Source organism: Physeter macrocephalus, chromosome 1, assembly GCF_002837175.3.
Source record: "Physeter macrocephalus isolate SW-GA chromosome 1, ASM283717v5, whole genome shotgun sequence".
Lineage (NCBI taxonomy): Eukaryota > Metazoa > Chordata > Mammalia > Artiodactyla > Physeteridae > Physeter > Physeter macrocephalus.
The window spans coordinates 51,262,185-51,285,619 of NC_041214.2; the positions used below are offsets into that span (position 1 = coordinate 51,262,185).

The 23,435-nt window shown below is 42.2% G+C and overlaps 2 protein-coding genes across 4 annotated transcripts in view; both read left to right on the forward strand.

The window, feature by feature from the left end:
* Window positions 1-10,658: 10,658 nt before the first annotated feature.
* The window catches only part of LEKR1 (leucine, glutamate and lysine rich 1), a 429,075-nt gene continuing 416,298 nt past the window's right edge, over window positions 10,659-23,435 (forward strand). The window contains exon 1 of the mRNA XM_055081297.1: window positions 10,659-10,668. The gene's annotated coding sequence lies outside the window, so the exon portion shown is untranslated. The remainder of the gene's footprint in view (window positions 10,669-23,435) is intronic.
* TIPARP (TCDD inducible poly(ADP-ribose) polymerase) overlaps window positions 18,814-23,435 on the forward strand; it is a 29,534-nt gene continuing 24,912 nt past the window's right edge. Inside the window, exons 1-2 of one of the 3 annotated variants that reach the window (XM_007108116.4) lie at window positions 18,814-19,044; window positions 21,859-22,815. In XM_007108116.4, coding sequence (XP_007108178.1) covers window positions 21,899-22,815 — 917 coding nt within the window. In that variant the 5' untranslated portion in view covers window positions 18,814-19,044; window positions 21,859-21,898. Of the gene's footprint in view, window positions 19,045-19,070; window positions 19,150-19,511; window positions 19,597-21,858; window positions 22,816-23,435 lie in introns of those variants that run through there. The other 2 variants (XM_028490432.2, XM_028490436.2) reach the window with 2 other exon arrangements.

Consider the following 23,435-nt stretch of genomic DNA (forward strand, 5'->3'; position numbering starts at 1 on the left):
CTACTATGTGTCAACTACTGTACCTAATGTCAAGTGTAATTAGGCAAAGGGAATAAACATAAAAGGAGTAGGCTGAAAGTGTTCAAGGACAAGGGGACAGTTTATGCAAAAGCCCTGAGGGGGGAAAGAGCTGGGCTGGTCCCAGGAACTGAAAGGACTAGAGGTTTAAGCTCTGTGGGCGAAGGAATGAGATGAGCTTGAAGAGGCTAGCGAAAGCCACGTCATGCATGGCCTGGTAGGCCATGGTATGAAGTTCTTAAAATTTTACTTTCTGACTGTTTGGGTGAAGAGATTGGGGTTGGGGTGAGGGTGAGGAGAGGTGTATCAGAGAAATCAGCACAGAGGCCAGGTGTTGGCTTAGACCAAAGTGGTAGAAGAGGAATAAAGAGAAATACATTTAAGATTTTTTGTGAAGGTAGAACCATAGGGCTTACAGATGAGTTAGATGTAGGAGATGAGGGAAAGGCAGAGGTTTCTGGCTTGCACAAGTGCATGAAACTAAATATACCACTGCCTGAGTTGGGAAGACTGGGGGAGGACAGGTGGAGCTGGGAGACTTTGAAAGAGAATCAAGAGTTTGACTGGGGCTATGTTGTGTTTGAGATGCCTGAGAGAGACTGAGAGAGAGATGGCAAGTTAGTAATTATGTTTACAATCTGGAGCCTACTGGATATATGGTTGATCAGCGTATATAATATTTATATACAATGTATATTTATTTAATTAAAATAGTATTTAATGATATGTTAGCGGGACTCCGTATTTCAGAGATTGAAGAGGATAGTGTAAGAAGATAGAGAAGGAACGGGGAAAGGAAATAGAAAGGAAACTGGGATGTGTAATATACCAGAGGTCAAGAGAAGAGAATGGTCAACCGAGAAGTGTGCAGCTTGAAGGCTACTGAGAAGTGCGCGTGAGGATAATAAAGTGACTATTAGATTGGACAACACCAAGGTCACTGGAGGCCTTAACCAGGTAGTTTGGAGAGCATGACAGAGGTAAGCAATTTGAGACAGTACAAGCAGATAAGTCTTTGGGGAGATTAGGATAGCATATAAAAAGGAAATTCAAAAAAAAAGAGACAGATCTGGGGAAGGGAGATGGGGCTGAAATGAACTAAGTTTTTAGGTACGGTGAGCTTCAGGTTGCTACAGAACATCTGAGTGATAATATCTTACAGGAGGCTGGATTATGAATTGAGAACTTTGGAACCATGTATGTGCAGCCAAAGCTGGGACAGGCATCTCTGGCCCAGATGCCCTTTTAACATACCAGGTCCCCTGGTACTGTCCGTGCTCAACGTCCTGATGTAAAAGAGATTTAGCATCTAACCTCTCTTCTAGACATGAGGCTTCAACTACTCACCTCAGCTAGTAGCCACTGACTCCATCCTCTCTCTAGAATCTACAAGCCACCTTAGCCCTTTCCGTGGTCCTTCAGTTTTTTTCTGTAAGCAAAATTTCTAGAAGTAGCATTTCTGGGCCACAAGATATGTCTTGATCTGACATGTCAGAGGCATGACCGTGGCAGATTGGAGAAAGCTAAATGAGATATGCTGTCTCTCTCTGTTCCTGCTCTGAGTGGTACCTTACTTCTGCTTGGTTTCTGTAGCCTTTGCTAAATAAATGAAGAACTTCATCTTTCTTGGGTCAGTTAGTGTGGTCTCTTGAGCCATTCCACGGCCCAAGACTTTCTCTCAGTGTTGGGAAGGAGAAAATAGCTATGAAAATCAGAGGAGGTGGGAGGACTTTTGGAAGTGGAACCCATTATATATGATTACTGAGAACTTTTCTCAGCACTTTGGTTTAGGCTGTTTTAAGATTCCTCATGGGAACACTTTCTTGTGAGAGTCGCATGCAGGTATATTTTACAGACTCCTTTTCCTTTTTTCAAAATAACTTTAACATACACCTACTCAAATAAGCCACCCATCTTATATGAACTGACTCATTTGTCAATAACAAGTGCAGAAGCCAGTGTGGAGGCTGACTGCTCCATCAAGAGCACAAAGTGTATTGTATTTCAGCTTAAGCATGTCGAGCAGTGAACTTTTCCTTGTTCATAGGACATCCACTGACTTACATGTGGGTCCTCAGTGTCCTGAGAGAGACTGTAAGTTCAATGCAAAGGGGACAGGGACACAACATGGGTAGAATGTAATAGAGATGATGTATGGTACATCAAGAAAGGACTATCTCATTGTATTCGTTATTGAATTAGTGTCCTAGGCTGGCCACAACAAAGTACCACAAAGGGGTGGCTTACAACAACAGAGATGTATTGTCTCCCAGTTCTGAAGGCTAGGAGCCCCAAATCAAGGTGTTGGCAGGGCCATGCCTTCTTCTGAAACCTGCAGAAGAAGTCTTCTTTGCTTCTTTCTAGCTTCTGGTGGTTGGCCAGTGACCTTTGGTGTTTGTTGGTTTACAGCTGTATAATTAGTCTCTGCCTTCATCATCACGTGGCATTCTGTGTCTGCATGTGGCTGCCTTCTCTCAAGAACACTAATTTTGTTGGATTAGGGCCCACCCTACTCCAGTATGACCTCATCTTAACTAATTATGTCCATTTCCAAATTTTTGTGACCCTATTTCCAATTAAGTTCACAGCCTAAAGTACTAGGGATAAGGACTTCAACCTATCTTTTTTTTTTTTTTTTTTTTTTTTTTTTTTTTTTTTGAGGAGACACAATTCAGCCCATAACACTCATGTTCACATCAAGGAAGGGATGGGAGGGAGGAAAGGGGGAAAGAAAAGTGATAGTTATGGATAATGAGTTGGAAGGCTAGTTGTCCCCATTACTGTTTCCAGACCACTACTTCCCTGCCCTCTTCTAACAAAAAATTGCTTCCAGGGGGCCCTGCTATTTGGCTAAACTACCCTGTCTTCCTTTCTTCTGGTAGATATTGTTATGTACTGAACAATCTTCTGTTCTTCGCACTAAATACTGGGCAGTGGTTCTCAAACTCTTCTGGATATTCCAGATCACCTGGGAACTCGGTAAAAATACACAGAAGTCCAGGCCCTATCCTACTTCAACCAGCCTGTCTCTGTATCTTCTAAGGCTCCCTCAAGTTTGAGAACCACTGGCCTTGGACACATGGCTTGCAGTCTTTACCCCAACCTTTGCCAACATCGTGGGTACGTCATCATCAGAGACAAAGATGACTCTGCCAGCACCAGACCTTTCATTTCTTGACCTCTTCACCCTCAGTGACCTTCTACTCACTCCTTCAGATCCAGCCTGTCCCACAGCCACACCCTGGACCTTGTCGGCATTATCTCATTAATGTGCGGAAGCAATGTCTCTTGCCTCCTACTGGCTTCCTACAATTCCTTTCTCAGCCCCTGGCCATCTGGTGGCGACTCCCTCCAGCCCGTCTTGAAATCTGAGATAGCTGCAGACTGCCTCTTCCCACAGGCCCCCATGTGGTCTAGGAGAAATACCCACCCCTACCCCACTGCTGGGAGGGGTGCTCCCAATGCAGCCTTACCGCTCCCCCCTCTCCCCTTTGGTCAGAACTTCTCTTACCAGTCCTTACACTTTTCAAACTTAAGGAGGCACATTTGAAGCTCTTCAGGTTGCTTCCTTAAAGTATCTCTCTCACTTAGTTTAAGAAGAGAGGAGAACCATTCCCTTCACCTGGGGGCTGGCGGGGGGGAAGAAGAAGCCAAGGTATTCCAACAATTCTCCAAAGAAAACTCTCAATTTTTCAACTCTTGTGCTTATACAAACTCCAGTTGGGTAGATTAAAGGTCACAAAACAATCTGACCCCTCTTTACAAGTTCTGCATTGATGGTATAGCCCCTCATTATAGCACCTATTGTTTTCTTCTCAGTCTTTAGGGCTTCAGCCAAAACTAAAACAGAAAGAGCCCCAACTGAACATCCTGTTTACACAGTACACTGCTCCCTAATTTAGGAAATGGCTAGTTTGTTTGTTCAACAGTTTTCACTAGGACCATTCCTTGATCTTAAGGGGACCCTTCCCTAATTCGTGGTCCCATTTACTTTCACCACTAGCCTTCTCCCACCTCCCTGCATCACAGATTAGATTTCATGGTTCCTGCTCTCAGTAATCCTCTTGCCAATGCCATAAATTTCCTTGTCTCCTTATCTTTTCCTCACGTCAATCTGGAAAAACCTCCATCCTGGATGAACTCAACAGCCTACAGCCTCCATGCCTGCACCCAGGCAGCTGTACACCACACTTTAGAAACACAAAAGGGCAAGTTGATATGACTATAATTTTAAGGTCACTAGCTCTAGGCCCTTACTGCCAACAATTCTGTTATATTTCTTGGAGAACACAGAAGTCATTATACTGTAACACCTTCTCCCTAGCAAATCTGCCACCCAACCTTCAACTGCACCCATCCTATTCTCTTTCCCTCCTGTTAAAATAGAGATATTCCCCCTTTAGTCCAAGACCAATGCCTCTGTTTCTTCTTTGGATCTCATTCCCTCTCACCTTCTTAGGAACCATACACCATTAACTATCCCTTCTTCCATTTGGATTCCTATCGGTGTCTAAATATACTAAAGTCTCCCCTAGATTAACAGACCTGTAACAGCTTACACTTATAAAGTACTGTGCATCACTATTATGCTAAGTACTTCATATATGCAAATTATTTAATCATCATATTACCCTGTGAAGTAGGTAGTATTTTTATCTCCATTTTTTAAAGAGGAAACAGATTCAGAGAGATTATATAACTTGCCCAAGATCACACAGCTGATGAGTAAAGTGGGATTCAAACCCAAGGTGTTTGGTTCCACAGCCTTTTCTATTCTCTGGATTCCCTGTTGGTCTGTCTTTGTTGTCTATTGTTTCTCCAGATTTTCTATTTCATTGTCTTGTCTCCTCCATGACCTGCTTATTCCCCCCATCCTGCTCTTTTATTATGATAAACTCAAAATTTACAGAAAAGCTGCAAGAATAGTGCAGTGGGCCCCTATATACACTGTATTGAGATTCACAAACATAAATAGGTGTATACACACACACAAACACACACACAGAGGCAGTTACACAATGATATGATTCAAATTTCAGTTACCATGGTATACTAACTGTAATTGCATAAAGACTTCCCTGTCAGAGCTTCAGATAGCTACATAATGAATAGATGCTCATGATGATCAGTGACAGTGACCAACCATGACACTTCTTTCAAAAATCCGTCAGATTGGTCACGGCACATCTGTTACTCAGTTCATGCACAGACAGCAAAGCATGCAATTGTGTTGCCTCCTTGTCTCTCAGTGATAAACTCACATGACATTTTATAAAAATGGATATTGATCAAAAAAGATGAGAGTGCAGGAAAGAAATTAAAAGTGATAATGCTAAAAGTGAAATTCCAATCAAACATAAATGGAGTTGTAGAAGACAGAACTGGGAATACTGACACTGCCACCATTAGAAACACTCTAGATATGCAGCCAGAGGAACTTAGTGAAGGCAAACCTATCAAGATTAATGAGGAAAGTGGTTGTGATGAAAAGAATGAAGATGTCCCAGGGGAAGTGACATTAGCAAAAACTTCACATTAAAGGAGCTTTTGGAGATATTTCACAACATTGTAAGTGCAAATGATAAAAGGATGCAAGCTGATCCAAACTTAGAAAGGAGTATGACAATTTGCAAAGGCATAGAGAAGATTCTGTATAGTTAGTTATATGATCAGAAGAACTGTTCAAACTACTCTAAGTGTTTTACAAAGAAATAAAATATTTTAATCCTCAATGTTGCTAATGGTTTAAATTACAGTATACTAAATAAAAATTAGTTTTACTAGTATTTCATTTTCCTACATTTATAACTGACCATAAGAGTTCATAGTGTTTTGACAAAACTGTTTAAATGTCATGGAACAGTGGTAATTTTCCCCATTGATTATTAAAAATAAGTTTGCACAGTTTCACTTTACACAGTCATTTTTGAGTCCTGTACTGCCATGCAAAGTGAGGACTGCATATATGTATACATATTTTTTTTTTTTGCCTGAGCCATTTGAAAGTACTCTGCAGATATCATGATGCTTCATCCCCTAAATATTTCAACAAGTATCTCTGTCTCTTAAGAACAGGGGCATTCTTCTAGGTAGTCACAGTACCTCTCTTACCACTTAACATTGATACCATATCTAATATTCATTATGTATTCAAATTTTCCCAACTGTCTGAATAATATCCTTTGTAGCATTTTTTAAAATCCAATGGCTACATAAAGGCCAGACATAGCCTTTAGTTGCCTTTAACCTAGAATAGTTCTTTTTTTTTTTTTCTTTTCTTCTCTTTTTTTTTTTTTTTTTTTTTTTTTTTTTTGGTGGTATGCGGGCCTCCCTTCGCTGTGACCTCTCCCGTTGCGGAGCACAGGCTCCGGACGCGCAGGCCCAGTGGCCATGGCCCACGGGCCCAGCCGCCCCGCGGCACGTGGGATCCTCCCAGAGCGGGGCGCGAACCCGGTTCCCCTGCATCGGCAGGCGGACGCGCAACCACTGCGCCACCAGGGAAGCCCTTCTTTTCTTCTCTTGACATTGATATTCTTTAATGAGTTCTGTAGAGTGTCCCACTATTTGGATTTGTGTGATTGTTCTCTCATGCTTAGATCTAGATATTTATGTTCTAGAACTTGTTTCCTTCACCTGCCCTCCTCCCATTTCCCAACCAGTGCCCAGGTAGCTATGGTAAGGTATGGTGAAATTTCTGTAATGTCCTTCTCTCCTTTTTATTCCTTTCTCTCTCCTTAACCAAGTAACCAACCAATCCTCTCAAAAAAAACAAAACCAAACTACTCTGTAAGTAACTCCCTCAACCCTGCCACACATTCTTAAGAATGACTGAAATTCCATCATCCATTCCCTTCATTCTGTTGTTTCTAGGAGAGTCTCTCTTTTCACCCCTTGGGTGCTCAAATGCCTGTACATTCTCTATCCCAATCAAAATCTACTCTCAAGAAAAGACTGAAAACCCTTACATTCAAAGTGAAATGACTACCAGCAGTTTAAAAAGGCACATCTCCCAGGGGAAGATTTGCCTTTTAGCAAAGTTCTGTGGAAATATATGCCCAGTGCTCAGCCAGTTGCCAGGGCATAATAGAGACTCTAATTTTTTATTGAATTAAATTGCCGTATAGCTCAGCAGGCAGATTAGAGATTTCCATATCAAACTCTGTCTTCATTAAAGCACTGCTTTCAGTGGTAACTCTTTCTACTGATAAATTCATATAGAAGGGGTAGAGCCTTGGATAACCAGGTGGGCATTTGAAGAAAATCTTTGAAATATTGTTGTTTTACTCTTGGCAAACAAAGTAATTCTTGTAATATAATTTTCATGGATGGCTTGTCTCATGAACTAGTTTATAAACTTGAATTCAAAGAAAACAAAGTTATGATATCTTAAGGTCTCATTCTCCCACAACTCCTAACACATGCCTTACCTGTAATCAAAGTTCAACAGATGTATACATTTGACAAGAATACTACATAGATGATGGTTTGTCCTTTTTTGTTCATCATATCACAAGGTATATAATGTCTGTTCGTAGTCATTTAAGTTTTATCATTGGGTTAAGGTGGTGTGTGATTTCTTTAATTGTCAGATTACCTCTTTCCTTTAATTATTAATGAGTACTGTATAAGGAGATACTTAGAGACTATGTGAATATTTTATTTTCCAGTCTTTCACCCAGTAGTGTTAACATCCATTGATAATCCTTCCCTTCTCAGTTATTATTTTGGAGGTTACAAAATGAAGATTTTCTAATCCCATCAATCCATCTACACTTATTACCTGATATTTTTCTGTAAAGAAGAGCTTTCCCTCCTCTCTTGCACCCTACCCCCACCCCCTGTCTTTTTTTTGAGTATTTTAATTGACTTATGGATCCTTTTTCATTCAATATGTTATAATGAATTGCCATCATTATTTTTATCTTTCACATTGCCCTGTTTTGGCTAGTAGGAGGACCTTTAATCTGGCTTCTGTGTCTTTTGACATATCCCATTAGTTTGGAATGCTTATTTGGTTGCTTTTAATTGAGTGCCAGATATTGCATTTGGATAATTGTACAAATAGTTGGAGGCCTACAATAATATTATCTTTCTCCAAGGAGGATTTATGTTTGCTTCTGGCAAGAGGTTAAGGCCACTAGCAATCCTAGATCATTTTAATCCAATTGGAGAACCTGAGAGGATTTGAAGCTGGGAGGGCTGGTCTATTTCTGGTTTACCCTCACTCCCAATGTAGTCCTTTGGGTCCCAACCCCAAACCTGGCGTCACTCCCTTTGACCTTCCCTGAACTTCAGTTTTTATACCCCTATCCCTGCTAGTCTGTCAAAAGTTCTGTTCAGCTTCTTAGCCACCTGTTTGGAAAAAGTGGCTTGAAATGTTCTGCTCACCTCTGAGTTTTCTTCTCTCAGGTGTTATTACCTTAAATCTTTATGTTAGCTCTTGGAGTAATTTTTAAAGTATTTTTTTTCCAGCTTTTGTGGGTTTTCTGGGTAATGTGCTAGCCTGAATTACCTAATCCATTACTAGAAGTGGAAGTTCACCTGACCCCAGAGTTGACTTTTAAAAATAAAGTATGGTCACATCATCTTTCTAATTTAAACACTTCAGTGACTGCCTATCTTTCTGCAGAATTCTTAATTAGGCCTGAAAGTCTACATCTCCAAATCATCTCCAGCCACTCTCCCTCTCACTTTCTGCTTTCCAAACCCACTCGCTCTTTTTTGCATGCCACACCTTCACAATTCTGGCTTTGCACTTGCCGTTCCCATCTCCTGACCCTTGTTCATTTCTCCCACCCATCTCCCTCTGAGCTAGTTAATGCTTACTTAATCATCAGAGCTCAGTCAAATGTTTCTTCACCAAGGAAACCTTCCCTGGCTCTCCCAGCTTAGGTAGGTCTCAGTGATGGCACCATGCTCTTCTGCAAAGAACTTAGTGAAGTCTGTAATTTTAGGTGGTTCTGAGTGATTATTCAAGTAATACCTGTCATCTTCCATATCCTATATGAAGGCAGGGATCACGTCTGTTCTGCTCATCATTGCACATTCAGCGACTGTTTGTGGCAGGCATTCAATAAGATAGAAGAATGAATAAAAATAATTGTCAATCAGCAAGTCCTTTTCTGGGTCACTTATCTATGCAATTAGCCCGCTTATTTTTACCAACAGGTCCTCATGTAGGGTTTCGTTGATGCAGCTAAAATTTCCTGGTTTTTAACTTTGAAGTCTGATAAAAAAAACAGTTTCGGTTTCCATTTCTCTTACGGTCACATTGATTTCATGTCTATAGAACATTATTTTTAACCAAAGACACAGTTTTTTTTTTTTTTGACGACTTTACAAAACTTTGAAGCCAAGAGTTTTCCTAGGTTTCAATAATCGAGAAAAAGCCAGTTCAGATCCTTGATTTCCAATTTAGTTAAGTCTTCAGAAAGTGAAAAATAAAAGAGTCTCGGGCAGGTGATGAAGTCAAAATAATACAGCAAATAATGCTGCACATATTTTCTTTTGTTTAATATAGATTTCCCTGATAGAGTAAATTTCCATCTGTTTTGCATTTGAAAATAAAAGACAGCTGTTTTTTAAAGTTTGTAGGCAAGAAGTCAATAAATAATGGGAACTCTAATTGATACTATAGGTTTCTGTTTTAAAACCAGACTTAGGCTTACATTGCCAGAAACTTGTATGCACCTGTACCAATGGTTAATTTTCATATTGTAATATGCTTGACTTGGACTTGGATATTTTTCTTTCTGTAAACTCATAGAACATACAAATGTCAACTGTTTCTTTAGACTCTAATTTCTTACTCAGCTTCCCCGAATGGGGTCTTCATTGACAAAGTTAGGTAATAGGAACTGTAAATTAGCTTAGATTTATAGGGATTACAGTTTGCCTCAGGTGGAGAAATATGTAATGAGTGGACACCACTGGGCAACACCTCACTTTCAGGCTTTGTGAAAATAAATCTCCCTCATCTACAAATGAAGAATGCAGCCCAGTACTCTTTTTAAAAGACACACATTTAGGGACTTCCCTGGTGGTCCAGTGGTTAAGACTCCGTGCTCCCAACGCAGGGGGCCCAGGTTCAATCCCCGGTCAGGGAACTAGATCCAACATGCCACAACGAAGATCCCGTGTGCTGCAACTAAGACCCAGTGCAGCCAAATAAATAAGTAAATATTTTTAAAAATAAAATAAAAGCTAGCCCTAGTCCCACCAGGGTCCCTAAGTTTAAAATAAAACAAAAGACACATATTTAGGCCCTCCTAATTAACCTTTATGTCAAATGGAGGAACCAATGTGGTCACCATGTAGGTTTAGAAATGGGGAAATTCTTAGATATGATAGCAAACAGTCCCAACTTTTCTCCTAAACTCTAGTCTTCTTATCTGTCTACTAACCATCTCCTCTTTTTCTTTTGCTGTGTTGGGTCTTAGTTGCAGCACACGGGATCTTTGCTGAGGCCTACCGGATCTTTCGTTGTGGCGCGCAGGCTTCTCTCTAGTTGTGGCATGCGGGTTTTCTCTTTCTAGTTGTGGCGCACAGGCTCCAGGGCGTGTGAGCTCTGTAGTTGTGGTGCACGGGCTCTCTTGTTGAGGCATGTGAGTTCAGTAGTTGTGGAGCATGGGCTTAGTTGCCCCGTGGCATGTGGGATCTTAGTTCCCCGACCAGGGATCGAACCCGTGTCCCCTGCGTTGGAAGGCGGATTCTTTACCACTGGACCACCGGGGAAGTCCCTAACCATCTCCTCTTAATGTGTCCAAAACTACACTCTTGTTTCCCTTTGCTCCTGAAAGCCTGCCTTCTGCAATCTTCACCATCTCAATAAATGACAATTCTGTTCTCCTAATTGCTAAGCTGAAAACTGAGGGATCATCCCTGGTTCTTCAGTTTCCCTCATAAACTATGTTCAATTCAACAGCAAATCCTCTCAGTTCTACCCTCATCATGCTTCCAGAATCTAATCACATCTCACCACTGCCACGGTTAGTACACTGGTCCAAGCTACCATAATCTCTTGCCTACACCAATAAATGATCTTCCTGCTTTTACTACTGCCATCCTACAAGGCTCTTCTATACCCAGTAGCCAGAGTAATCCTTTAAAAATGTAAATTATATAGATTTCTGTCTCAAGGTGGAGTCCAAGGTCCTTACCATGGGCCTAAAAGTTATGAGATCTGGTCTCTGGCCACCCCTTTGACCTCTTCAGCAGAACTTCCTTTCATTCATTCCACTCCAATCAAACTGGCCTCTCTGATTTTTTTTCTAATATGCCAAGCTTGCCTCTACCTCAGATGCTATTCCATCTACCCGGAATGCTCTTCCCCTAATATCCTCATGGCTAGCTCCTTTATCTTCCTCAGACTTCTGCTTAAATGTTTCCCTTTAGGAAATGCTTTTCCTGAACAGCACATCATTTTTAAAAAGCACCGTCTTACCCAGAGTGACTATACATCTCGATTTATCCAGGACAGTCCTGGTTTTATTTGCATCGTCTTAACATAATTGTGAATAATTACTCTCAATGTGTCCTTGTGTGATATATTATGTGGTTGTCCACCCTTACCATGTCTTATTTTTACAGCTTTCATCACTACCTGATATTACCTGTCTCCTCCCATTAGAATATTTGATAAGAGTTGACCATTTGTTCTATTCTCTAGTATTCCTAGCACTTAGAAATGTCTAGAACATAAATACTCAGTAAATGTGTTGAATGAATGAATGAGTGAATAGGACATTAAGTACCTGATAATGTCAAGTGCTCTCCTGGGAACCAGAGAGGAAAAGATAAATAAGACAGTCTATATTCAATGCACCAGCCCCACCTGAGAGATTCTGGTTTGACTAGTCTTATGTAGAGACTGGAAACAGATGTATACATATAGGGGGTGTGTGTGTGTGTGTGTGTGTGTGTGTGTGTGTGTGTGTGTGTGTGTGTGTGTGTGTGTGTGTGTGTGTGTGTGTGTGTGTACACATATATATAGTCAGTGGCTCAAGTGATTCTCACAGACAGGCCAAGTTGCAAACCTATGGTTTAGGAGCTATATGCCTGTAGAGGAGTCAGAGGTGAGTGTACACATATATATAGTCAGTGGCTCAAGTGATTCTCACAGACAGGCCAAGTTGCAAACCTATGGTTTAGGAGCTATATGCCTGTAGAGGAGTCAGAGGTGAAAGGCAAGTGCACTTCAGAGCCATCTCTTCGCAGTGAATGGCTAGGATGTCCAATCTGCCAAAATCACCATATTTAGTTTGGACATTAGCATTAAAATTTATGCTTTGTACATGATCTTGCCCAGTGTGGCTGGCCAGGGCTACTGATGAATTAAATTCCTAAATTCTGTTTTTGTCACTGGAAAAAGTGTTTACTGTAGAGATAAGAGTACTGGTTTTACAGAGCCTAATAAACATCAAGACTGGGAACTATTTATGGTCCAGAATGTCTTAAGACAATATAAAAAGTAGGGACAGGGAAGTTGTCCATGGAGAACAGATTCTGGGACTTGATGAAAATGAGCACTTTGACACAATTTATTTGCTGCAGGGAACAGCTTTGTAATCAGACCTGTGCGTAACCCTAATTATATCCTTAGGATAAATTTACACAGTAGAAATGCTGTTAACTCAGATGATCTCTGCATACAATTTTCAAGATCATCTTTAATTACTTGGGAATTCACTTTTTTTAAAAGTAAACTTTTTTCTTATTAAATTTAGGAGTACTTCAAGAAGAAACAATTGAGTTGCTTAACATTCTAAGGAATAATAATTCTAGATACTTCAAGAAATCTTGGTAATTCTCTCCTCTGACAATTTATAGTTAGGCTTAATTCTTCCTCACTATATATTCTTAGCACTTTGCAGGTGTAACGCTATTTTAGCACTTACCACACTATAGTGTATTTATTTGTTTTCCTCTTTGGCCATACCCTCCACATCTCCTTTCCCTCCCAGCACTACCTACCCCTGCTCCAAGTCCACCTCCCCAACCCCAGAGTGTTTTAAACTCTGAACTCTTAAAGCTGCAGTGCCTAAACATCTTCAAAGTGCAGAATCCTCTGCCCTCTGAGATTTTGATTCAGGAGGTCTAGGGTGGGGCTGGGGAATCTGCAGCCGACTTTCCCAGGTGATCTGGGTGGTCAGTTCACAAACAACTGACAGAAAGTAGGAATTATCTTAGTCATCATTGCATAACTAGTACCTGGTACATACACACCCAATAAATGAATAAACTGAATGAATGGCCTGCAAAAATGTGGGACTTCTCTGAAGGAATCATTTCATATAGACCAAAACCAGTTACATCAGAAAGCACTTTGATTATGTGCTGTGTGAATTACTTGACAGGTCCAAAATGAAGGGGATTAAAGAGCACACTTGGCTGTCATGGATCCTGTGAAGATAAGAACAGTCCAGCAGATGATTAGGCAGTTTACAAATACAAATCTTGGCTAAACAGAATAGCTGGTGATCTGGCATAAGCATTTTAGAATTCACCCTATTCATATTTTATCTGTATCATTTTCCAGTAAGCCTTCACTTTTCTTAGACATAGGTACCTTGTTGCCTCATCAGAGGTGGAGAAAAGAAGTGAGTTTCAAGAAAAAGATTATAAATGAGAAATATTTTTTAAACTTGGAAATGGTCTGCAAAGCGACTATTCTATCACTTTATGAAAATATGAATCTTAAGTTTACATTTATCAAGGCATGTTCATGTCAAGCTCTAAACCAGCCTACCTCTGAGCTTTGAATTAATTCACCCTTCATTCATGCTGATGAAATTCTCTACTTTTAGTTGCTGTGACATATTCTCTAGTAGCTTTTTCCAATCTTCTCCCACCAACACCATATTTAAGACCCACTTGAGGTAAATACATTTCAGCCAAAATCTTTTCTTACTCTAGGATCCAAGGGTGCAGAACTGCCTCTCAGGAAACTAGGAAATCTTCCTTCAGAAACATTCCAGGAGTTGGCCCATAGTAACAACATCAAGACAGAATTTTCAATAATAGGTTTTATGTTTTAAAACATCAGTAATTCAGTTGCATAATAACAATTTGGCTTTTCTTTCACTTTGAATATAGTACATACATGCACTTTGAGTTAGGAAATAAGTTGTCCTTATGTACATAGAAAAAATTATAGCTTGGACTTAGCACTCACAGATAAGGAATTGTCAATCTGCCATTTATGCAAATTGGCTGTGTTCTCAGAACAGCATTGCTAAGAGCCAAGGCCTCTGCTTTCAAATCTCAGGTCTTTCATTGCACTCTCTGAGTCATGCTAGTCAGTTTCCTTCTTGGTGTGGTAACCAGAAATGATTATCTTTCCACCAGAAGGTTGTTGGGGAATTAAGTATTACTGATAATTGTGAAAACAGAAAGCAAGAAAGAGATATTAATACTTTGTAGCATGTATTCTGTTAATAAAAGTGAAAACAGGAGGTCTTTGGTCACTTGAAATTTTAAGTGGTCTCAGCTTTTACGTAAGTTGTTCATTGGAAGTGCTATACTGAACTGATCAGTCACACTAAAGCAAATCCAGCAGACAAGGATAACAGAAATTATCAATAAAAGGAGTACATGGAAAGGTAATTAGAATATTTCAATCCTATAAGCATATTTAAAAGCAATTAAATGGCTTAGGGCCACATACAGAAAGTGTGCACATGCATATGCTATATATGTCAAATGTTATGTTTTGTCTTTTGTAGTTTTGAAGAGTGTTCAAATAGGAGCCACTTCTTCATGTACATGTACTTATAATATTTAATCCAGTGACTTGAATGTAGTAGACACTCAGTGAATAAATGATTTTTTTTTAGAAGTGAATTGAGTTCAGTGACAAGAAACCAGTTAGGTAAAACTTATTATAGTTACTTGGAATGTTAAACAGCTATTTGTTTAAAAGCTATTTGTTTCCATGTGTTAACATGGAAAACTGCTTATAATATAGTGTTAGGTAAAATAGGAATACACTGTAATGTTATTGTGAAAAACCGGTGAATAAAATAAGACAGAGCATAACTATAGGCAAATGTTAAAATGGGACTTGAGAAGTTTCAACTATGGGTAGTCTTATGTCTCCTCTCTACTTTCTATTTTTTCTTTAATAAACACGTATTTCTTTTTTTTTTTTTTTGCGGTACGCGGGCCTCTCACTGCTGTGGCCTCTCCCGTTGCGGAGCACAGGCTCCGGACGCGCAGGCTCAGCGGCCATGGCTCACGGGCCCAGCCGCTCCGCGGCATGTGGGATCCTCCTGGACCGGGGCACGAACCCGTGTCCCCTGCACCGGCAGGCGGACTCTCAACCACTGCACCACCAGGGAAGCCCAAACACGTATTTCTTAATCATATAATTTGGCATATCTGGAATTGGCAGCAAATGCTATAGGAGTTGATGTATTGCTTTGTGATAGCTCTTATATTTCTGACATACTAGGTCATGCTGCTGCTGTCTAATTGGTAGAGCCTGAAAGCAGGAAGACTTATGACAGTTTATGTATTAGCCAAGAATATGTTTAGCTACACATAACAGAAAACAGTTTAACCAAATTGGGGTTTATTTTTCAGACTTACTAAGTCCAGGGGTAGCCACTCTAGGACTGCTGCAGCAGCTTTAAGATGTCCTGAATGACCCAGGCTCCTCCTATCATTCTGCTCCAGGATCCTTAGCTTTTGGACTCCATCTTCATATTTTCCACATCATGTTCACCTTCATTTTTGTCATGAGGTTCCATCTCCATCTTCATGTTAGTATTCTAGGAGGAAGAAAAAAAAGGAAGAAATGAATTGGGGTATCTCTACATTAGGAAAAAAATTCTTTTTTAGACATCTTCACCATGTGTCTAGAACTATATCCCATGGCCACCCAAAAGTGTACGGGATCTAGGGAAAAGCATTTGCGGCTAGGCACATTGCTAGCCCTTCTCCTCAAAAATAAAGTGTCAGGATCTTTCTAATAAGAAAGAGGTAACAAGCAATGTCTTTCCCTTCTTCTCATATAAGGAATACTCATCCCCTCCCTTAAAGAAAGAAAAATCCCAAAGCCTCTGCAATGAGCTTAGAGTCCAAGATTCAGGAGTCCCAATGATGTGGCGTACTCCCCAGTAAGTGTGTGGATCCTCATGCACTGGCACCAATTAAAAAAAGTTATCTGCCTCAATACTCCTATTAAGTAATGAAGGATAGACAGGGTACATGATGTTGGTAAAACTCCTATTCAGAAAGGCGAAGATGGAAACACCCAGTGGTCACTGGTCCATAGAACATCTCAAATCCTGTTGGAAAGAGCGAAGATTCCATGCCCTTGCTTAATCAGTCAATTCCTGGTTCTGTTCTTTAGGAGGATCTTACTACACCATTATATTCCAGGGATCACATCTGAGGCAGACAATGTGGAAGATACATTTTCTGGAGCAGTAAAATTTTAGCAGTCTGAGAAGTCTAGATCCAAGAGTGGTGAGTCCAGAATCTGGTGCCATTTTTCCATTTGGGCCAATTGACACTCTGAAAGCAGTAATGGAGAGGTTGAGAACTAGCTAGAGTTCTCTATTGCCTCAAGGGGAGTAACTGGGGAGTGGAGGGTGAAAAATAAGTTGGATTCCAAAGAGCTACATCCTGGGAGTAACTTTTAATTATTAATCCTTGATTGGGGATTAAGGTGATCTGCTCTTAGTCTAAGCATCTCCCAATATTCATGGCCTCAAGCAGTCCCTTCCCACATAGACTCTGAGCCTGGTAGTGTGACTTGCTTTGGCCAATAACACATTATTAAGCATGATGTAAGCAAAGGCTTGCATATTGAGGCTTGTCTTCTTGGAATGCTCCCTCTTGGAACCCCGAGAGGGGTCCATGCTGTGAGGAAGCCCAAGTTAGCCACATGAAGAAGCCTTGTAGAGAAAAACCAGGGAATTCAGCCAAGGGCCAGAACAGAGGTCCAAGACATATGGCCCTAGTTGAGCCAGGCCTCAGCCATCTGAGACACCCCAACTGAGACTCCAGATATCATGGAGCAGAGATGAGCCATCTGCACTATGCCCTGACTGAATTCCTGAGCCAGAGAATCCGGAATCATAAGCAAACAAGAGTTGTTGTTTTAAGTCATAAGTTTTGGGGTCATTTGTTCACAGCAATAAATAACTGAAACACTGCTAAAATAATAAAGAATGTATAACAACCTAATTGTTGAGAGAGAATAGAATTTAAAATACTTCAAAAGAAGTCATGAAAGAAAAGAACACAGAACAGATTAAACAAATAGGAAGCAAACAGTAAAATGGTAGATTTAAACTCAGATACTTGCTTCTAGGAAATTCCATATGTGAGTAGGCACACATCAAGATTTTGTCTCAATACAATTTGTAAAGCCTGGAAATTCTTGACTTTTACTTAGTAGTCTCTGAATTCTGTCCATATCATTCTCACCTTAAATGGCATCAAGGCACCTGCCCTGATGCCATTTGTAATAAGCCTGCTGGGGGAGGATACTACCCTTAATCTATTCTTTGCTGATGTGTCACTCAGTTTGGTTTAGAACAGTTGAAGAAAAGCTTGGAACCCTAATATTTATTACTACCACCTCTTATTTTTTACAGGCTTCCATGTTTGGTAAGATAATAGCTGACTTTTTCAACCCAGAATGCCTCCAAGTTACAGAATTAAGTCACTTTAGATTTCAGGCCACATGAAGAGAGTATCTCTTTGCGAGCTGTGTTCCTTTTTCTGCCAGCTGTTGGGGATACAGTCGTGATTAATTTTCTTTGATTTTGACCAGGGCCTCCCCCGCCCCCCACGACATACACACATATATGGCGATTATATGAATTTAACGTAGTGTTAAATTCCTCCACCGCTGAAAAACTATTCAACAGACTCACCATCCAGGGCATTTTACAATCCAGAAAATATGGCAAATTCACAGGCGGTGTATATTTTAGAGGTGAGTACATGGTGCTCCGGAAGCTCCATGAGGACAGGCAAGGTGTCTTGGCTGATAAGGGCTGTAGTCTAAGCCTCCAGTTCACCCGGCATGCAATAGGCACTCGACAAATTTGTTGAATGAATAAACAAGTCACTACCGTGTTTGTGGCCTTTAAAACACATGTAAGTGCTTCTACCGTCAAAACCCAAAGCTAGGTTTCCCTTCTGCAATGCTGAGAATGTTTCCCGTGAAACAGTAATGTCTGCAACCAGGTCGGGCAAGCGCAGGCCATGGTGCGCCGCAGGGCCTGCCAGTGCGGAACGGGGCGGGCGACCCCGTCTGGCCGCAGCGGCCATAGCAGCTGATCGCCTTCTCTCGGGGTCGGTGGCGTCAGGGGTAGGAGGCCTCTGGTGAGGAGGCAAATAAACAAAGCCAACCGCACAGAAACGGGTTGTTCCGTTTCACATCCTCCCTCTCCTCTCTCGGGTGCCTGAGTTTCCTCCGAACAAAGTGACCCTCCATCTGTCTGCAGGTAGGTGGAGCCCGCCGCACGGCGCGAATCTCCCCTCCTCACAGCCTCACAGCCACGCGATCCCAGACGCTTGGGGACGCAGACCCTCCGGGACCCAGCTGGCGGCGAAAGGACACGCCCCCTCCAGGGAGCACGGGGCCGTTGCACGCACACCTCGAGCGCGCCTCCCCGCGAGTGAGCGCGCATGCGCACGCGGGGCGGGCCGCCTTCCCGTCACCCACTGAGCTCCTGGTCCCCTCACCCCACCCCAGCCCCCCTGCCTCTCAGGCTCCGCCTCCGCGACGGGGCTGCCGAGAGGAGGCGACCGGAAGCCACTTTAAAGCAGAGCTCGAGGTGACAGGCGAGCGAGCCGGGTCGGGAGTGCAGTCGCGGCTTTCTGCGCTCCCGGCGGCGGAATGGCCCGAGCGCCGCTCGCCGCGTCTCCGGCCTGCGACCCCTAGACGCCCGATCCCGTCCCCCACGCCCACCCCCCCTCCCCACCCCCCCGCCCGGCGCGAACAGTTTAAGCCGGCGGCACCGCGACTCGGCTCCTGTGGTCCGTTCTCTCAGGCTGCCAGCTCAGGTAAAGGGCTCCGGGTGGGCTCTGAGGGGCCGAAGAGGGACCCTCGCTGGGAAGGCGGGCGCGGAAGGGGTGGCCGGCCTTGCCGCCGGTTTTCACGGATCTGGGGTGAGTGATGTTTAGACTGTGCCTTTTTGTACTGAATTCACTCGGATCCCGTCAATATCAGGACGGCATTGGTTTACACTTCTTAGTCACTTCGGGCCTCTGGCAGGTGTATAAAGTGGAGTAATTCGCTGAAGGGTTTAGTCTGCGGCGCCGGCGTCTCCCCATTCCCACTGGGTCGGGGAGACTCGGGGGTGCGTCTGTGCGGTTGCCCCCGCTGGGCAGACCCTGCGTGCTCTGGGGCGCAGATCGAGGGGGAGGGCACGGCCGCTGAGAGGAGCCTTCCGGCGGACCCGCGTTCCGGCTGCAGCCCAGAAGTTTGAAAGCTGTTTTCAGTTGAACTTTGAAGTCGTCGCCTGCCTCTCCGCCGTCCCGAGAAGCGCCCGCCGCGTTTCTCCGGCTCTTCTCGGGTCGAGCCTCCGAGCCTCGCAGGACGATCTTCGCGGGAAGGTCGGTCGAGGAGAGAAAGAAATTAACTGTGGAAGGCGCCGCGAGTCGCTTCTGGAAGGGAGGGCAGCCAGGGCGGGAGTCTCTCGTTGGATGGGAGGAGGCTGGCCTGGGGGTGTGAGGGCAGGCGGGGGCAGGATGCTCGGGAACACACGGGATGGGCCGCGCTACGCGGAGTTGGTGCGGCCCTGGGGGGCCTAGCTGAGCAAACTGCCGCGGCCGGCAGGAGGCGTCGCTCGGACCCGACCGTTGCGCTCTGCCCGGCCGGAGTGCTGAGTTTGGAGCGGGCAGTTTCCCCGGATGGTGCGAGGGGTCGGGAGTGCCCGAGAACCGGGGGCATCACGAGGTGAAGGGTGAAGCGGTGGGTCGCCTACAGCGGGAACTGGAGGAAGGTGTCCTTCCAATCTTTATTTTTTTGTTATGCAAACTAATTGAGGAACTAGGTTCTAGTAACTTCCCCACTCCAACCACTCCTCCAGTTCTCTGCCCCTTTCTCGGTTTTATTTCTGAGGTTGACAGAGGGCAAAAATAGGAAAAGTTGTGGCGTGTGTGTATGCACCCGTATAAATGAACTGGGTTTCGTCTGTTTTGCCTTGATTGGGTGTGATAGGAGTGGTGTGTGTGTGTGCGTGGGGGAAGGCACAGGCCGGTTTGGTGTGGTGAAGAGGGAATACCACAATCTGTGCCAATTGTGCCTTGAGGCAAGAGCACCAAATGATGAATAATAACGCCTGGTTTGGCTGCTTTCCAGTTGATTTATGTCTTATGTCAAGTCCCTCCTTCTTCTTGAAGCTTTCCCTAACATAACAATGCCAGCTCACCCTGAACTCTTCTTTTTCTACCTTTTTTTTGTCCTTACTGTGTGCATTAAAACCTTGTTATATACTGTGTTTTTAATTTTTTGAGTTTGACCATTATGCACTTTTTACACATGTACATTTATGAATCTCTCCAATTCTTTAATATTCATTTTTCTGGGTACTCAATTTTATCATTTTGTTGCTATTGTTGACCCATAAAGCCTCACAGAACTAGGCATTTAATAGGTGCTTTTTCTTCAGTAATTCAGCAAAAAAATATTGTGGAGCACCCACTATGTGCATTGTGCCAGGCACTGTACTGGGTACCTGGGATGCATACTTGATGAAGTCATGAGCCCTTGCATCAAAGATTTCTTTCAGTCTGTTGGACAAGGGAGAAGATTAATTGCTCATCACCACCCCTTTACCACCTGGCACAATGCTCAGTAAATATTTTCAGAATTAGTTAATGAATGCTAGATTGTGGAGGAGACACCATTCATCATTTTACAAAGTTTTCTTTGCTTTTTACTTTAAGTTCCAGTTTCTTTCAAGGGGTCTGATTCTTTGAAGAAAGCACTTTTTAGTCACTGAGTAGTTCATTAGGGATCTGAAATTTGGTGAGTTTTTTTTTTCCTTGTGTTATTTTTCTATGCCTTCATTTGTCTTTTTGAAAAAATGCATATATGTAACTTTTCTGAAGACAAGGAGGCCCCTTTCTGTATTAGGAAGTTGTGTTTGGTTTCTAAAACAGTGTGCAGTGGTTGTTGCTGATGTAGCTTCTGTTACTAACAAGCCCTGATATTCTTCCTTCAGTAGTGGTAATGTTTGGGGATTGCAAAAGTACACCCTTAACATCCTTGGGGAATATATTGGAACTTTCTGAACCTAGAAATGCTTCAGTAGGCTTTCTCCCATATAATATTTCGATTGAGAGCCCCTGTTTCCTGAGTATATCCTCACCCCCCAAATTCACTCACAATTTGCAGTTTTTCCTGCGTTTGACAAACTTTTTTTTTAACAAAGAAATAGTTTTTGTCACCTCATGAGATAGGCAATACATAAACAACTTTGAAGAGAACCACAAAGCAGTAGAGATGTGGTTTCCCCACTGTCATTAGATGCACTTATTTCTACCCCTCACCCTCCACCCCATCCTAGACTTACTGTAAAAATTCATACCCCAGCAGAATTACAAATCGTATATTAAGTCCACAAATAAATGTCAAGAGCCTATTGGAAGATACTATCTCTCTTTCACCTTTACCTGTTGTGGGCTTTTGAATAACCTTGGCTGCTTTGGAGCCTTGATTTCTAGGTAAAATTTAAAACTGACCTGTAAAGGTGAAATACAGTATAAGAGGAATGATTTCAGGGACTTAGAGACTAGAACAAAACACGTTGATGAATGAATAGGATTTGGTTGTTGTCAGCTTGTAAATGATCTTCTTTCCTTTCCTGGTAGGATTTTTTAGACTGAGGAGCAATTGGAGCTAATCCACATCATGGAAATGGAAACCACCGAACCTGAGCCAGACTGTGTAGTGCAGCCTCCCTCTCCTCCTGATGACTTTTCATGCCAAATGAGACTCTCTGAGAAGATCACTCCATTGAAGACTTGTTTTAAGAAAAAGGATCAGAAGAGATTGGGAGCCGGAACCCTGAGGTCTTTGAGACCAATATTAAATACTTTGTTAGAATCTGGCTCACTTGATGGGGTTTTTAGATCTAGAAATCAGAGTGCAGAAGAGAGCAGCTTACATGAACCTATGGTGAAAAAACCTTTGGAAATCAATCCATCGTGTCCACCAGCAGAAGACAATATGTCTGTCCTGATTCCTGATGGAACAAATGTTGGGGGCCAGATACCAGAAGCCCATCCTACCACTGATGATCCTGAACAAGTGGTTCCAATCCAGGATCATAGCTTTCCACCAGAAACCATCAGTGGGACAGTGGCAGATTCTACAGCAGGGCACTTCCAGGCTGACCTTTTGCACCCAGTTTCAAGTGATGTTCCTGCTAGTCCTGATTGCATAGACAAAGTCATGGATTACGTTCCAGGGGTTTTCCAAGACAACAGTTTTACAATCCAGTACATTTTGGATACCAGTGATAAGTTGAGTACCGAGCTCTTTCAGGACAAAAGTGAAGAGGCCTCCCTTGACCTTGTGTTTGAGCTGGTGAACCAGCTACAGTACCACACTCACCAAGAGAACGGAATTGAAATTTGCATGGACTTTTTGCAAGGCACTTGTATTTATGGCAGGGATTGTTTGAAGCACCACACGGTCTTGCCGTATCATTGGCAGATCAAGAGGACAACTACTCAGAAGTGGCAGAGTGTATCCAATGATTCCCAGGAGCACTTGGAAAGATTTTACTGTAACCCAGAGAATGATAGAATGAGAATGAAGTATGGGTATGTATTTATAACTACTTTAAAGCTATTGTTAAATCCTATAGAGAAGGTAAAGAGGCTTTAGTAGGGTGGTTTCTTTCAGTAGTAACCTAACAGGTTTTATTTTTTTTTTCTACTGTTATTCTTTTGGCTGTATGCTATCTTGATTTTTCATGGCAGTTGAATGCAGGCTATTTATCTAACCAGACAATGAAGGTTTTATGATTTGAACAATTCAAATGTCACTCTGTGCAATATGTGTGTGACTGAGAAGTTGCATATACATTGAGTGTTGTGAATCAAATACTATTTTAATCACACAGGAGAGCTTGCTTTTGAAAGAAAATCCATGGAGAATCTTATAAATTATGAATGCCTAATTTATCTAATTTTAAAGTTTTGTATATTGAGTAGTTCCTATTTTTTAAAGGAAAATAGTATTATTTGGAGATTTTTATGGCCCTCTTTACATTTTGAATGGTCCAAACAATTTTTCTGTGAATGATTCCGAAGTACCTCCCACACTTCTGAATTATGCCGAAACATGTTAAATCTCTTTTTTAGTTTCCTTAAAGGTTTTTACCATTAATTTTATTATTCTGTTTATCTTACAGATAAAATAAATTGTTCCACAACTCAGG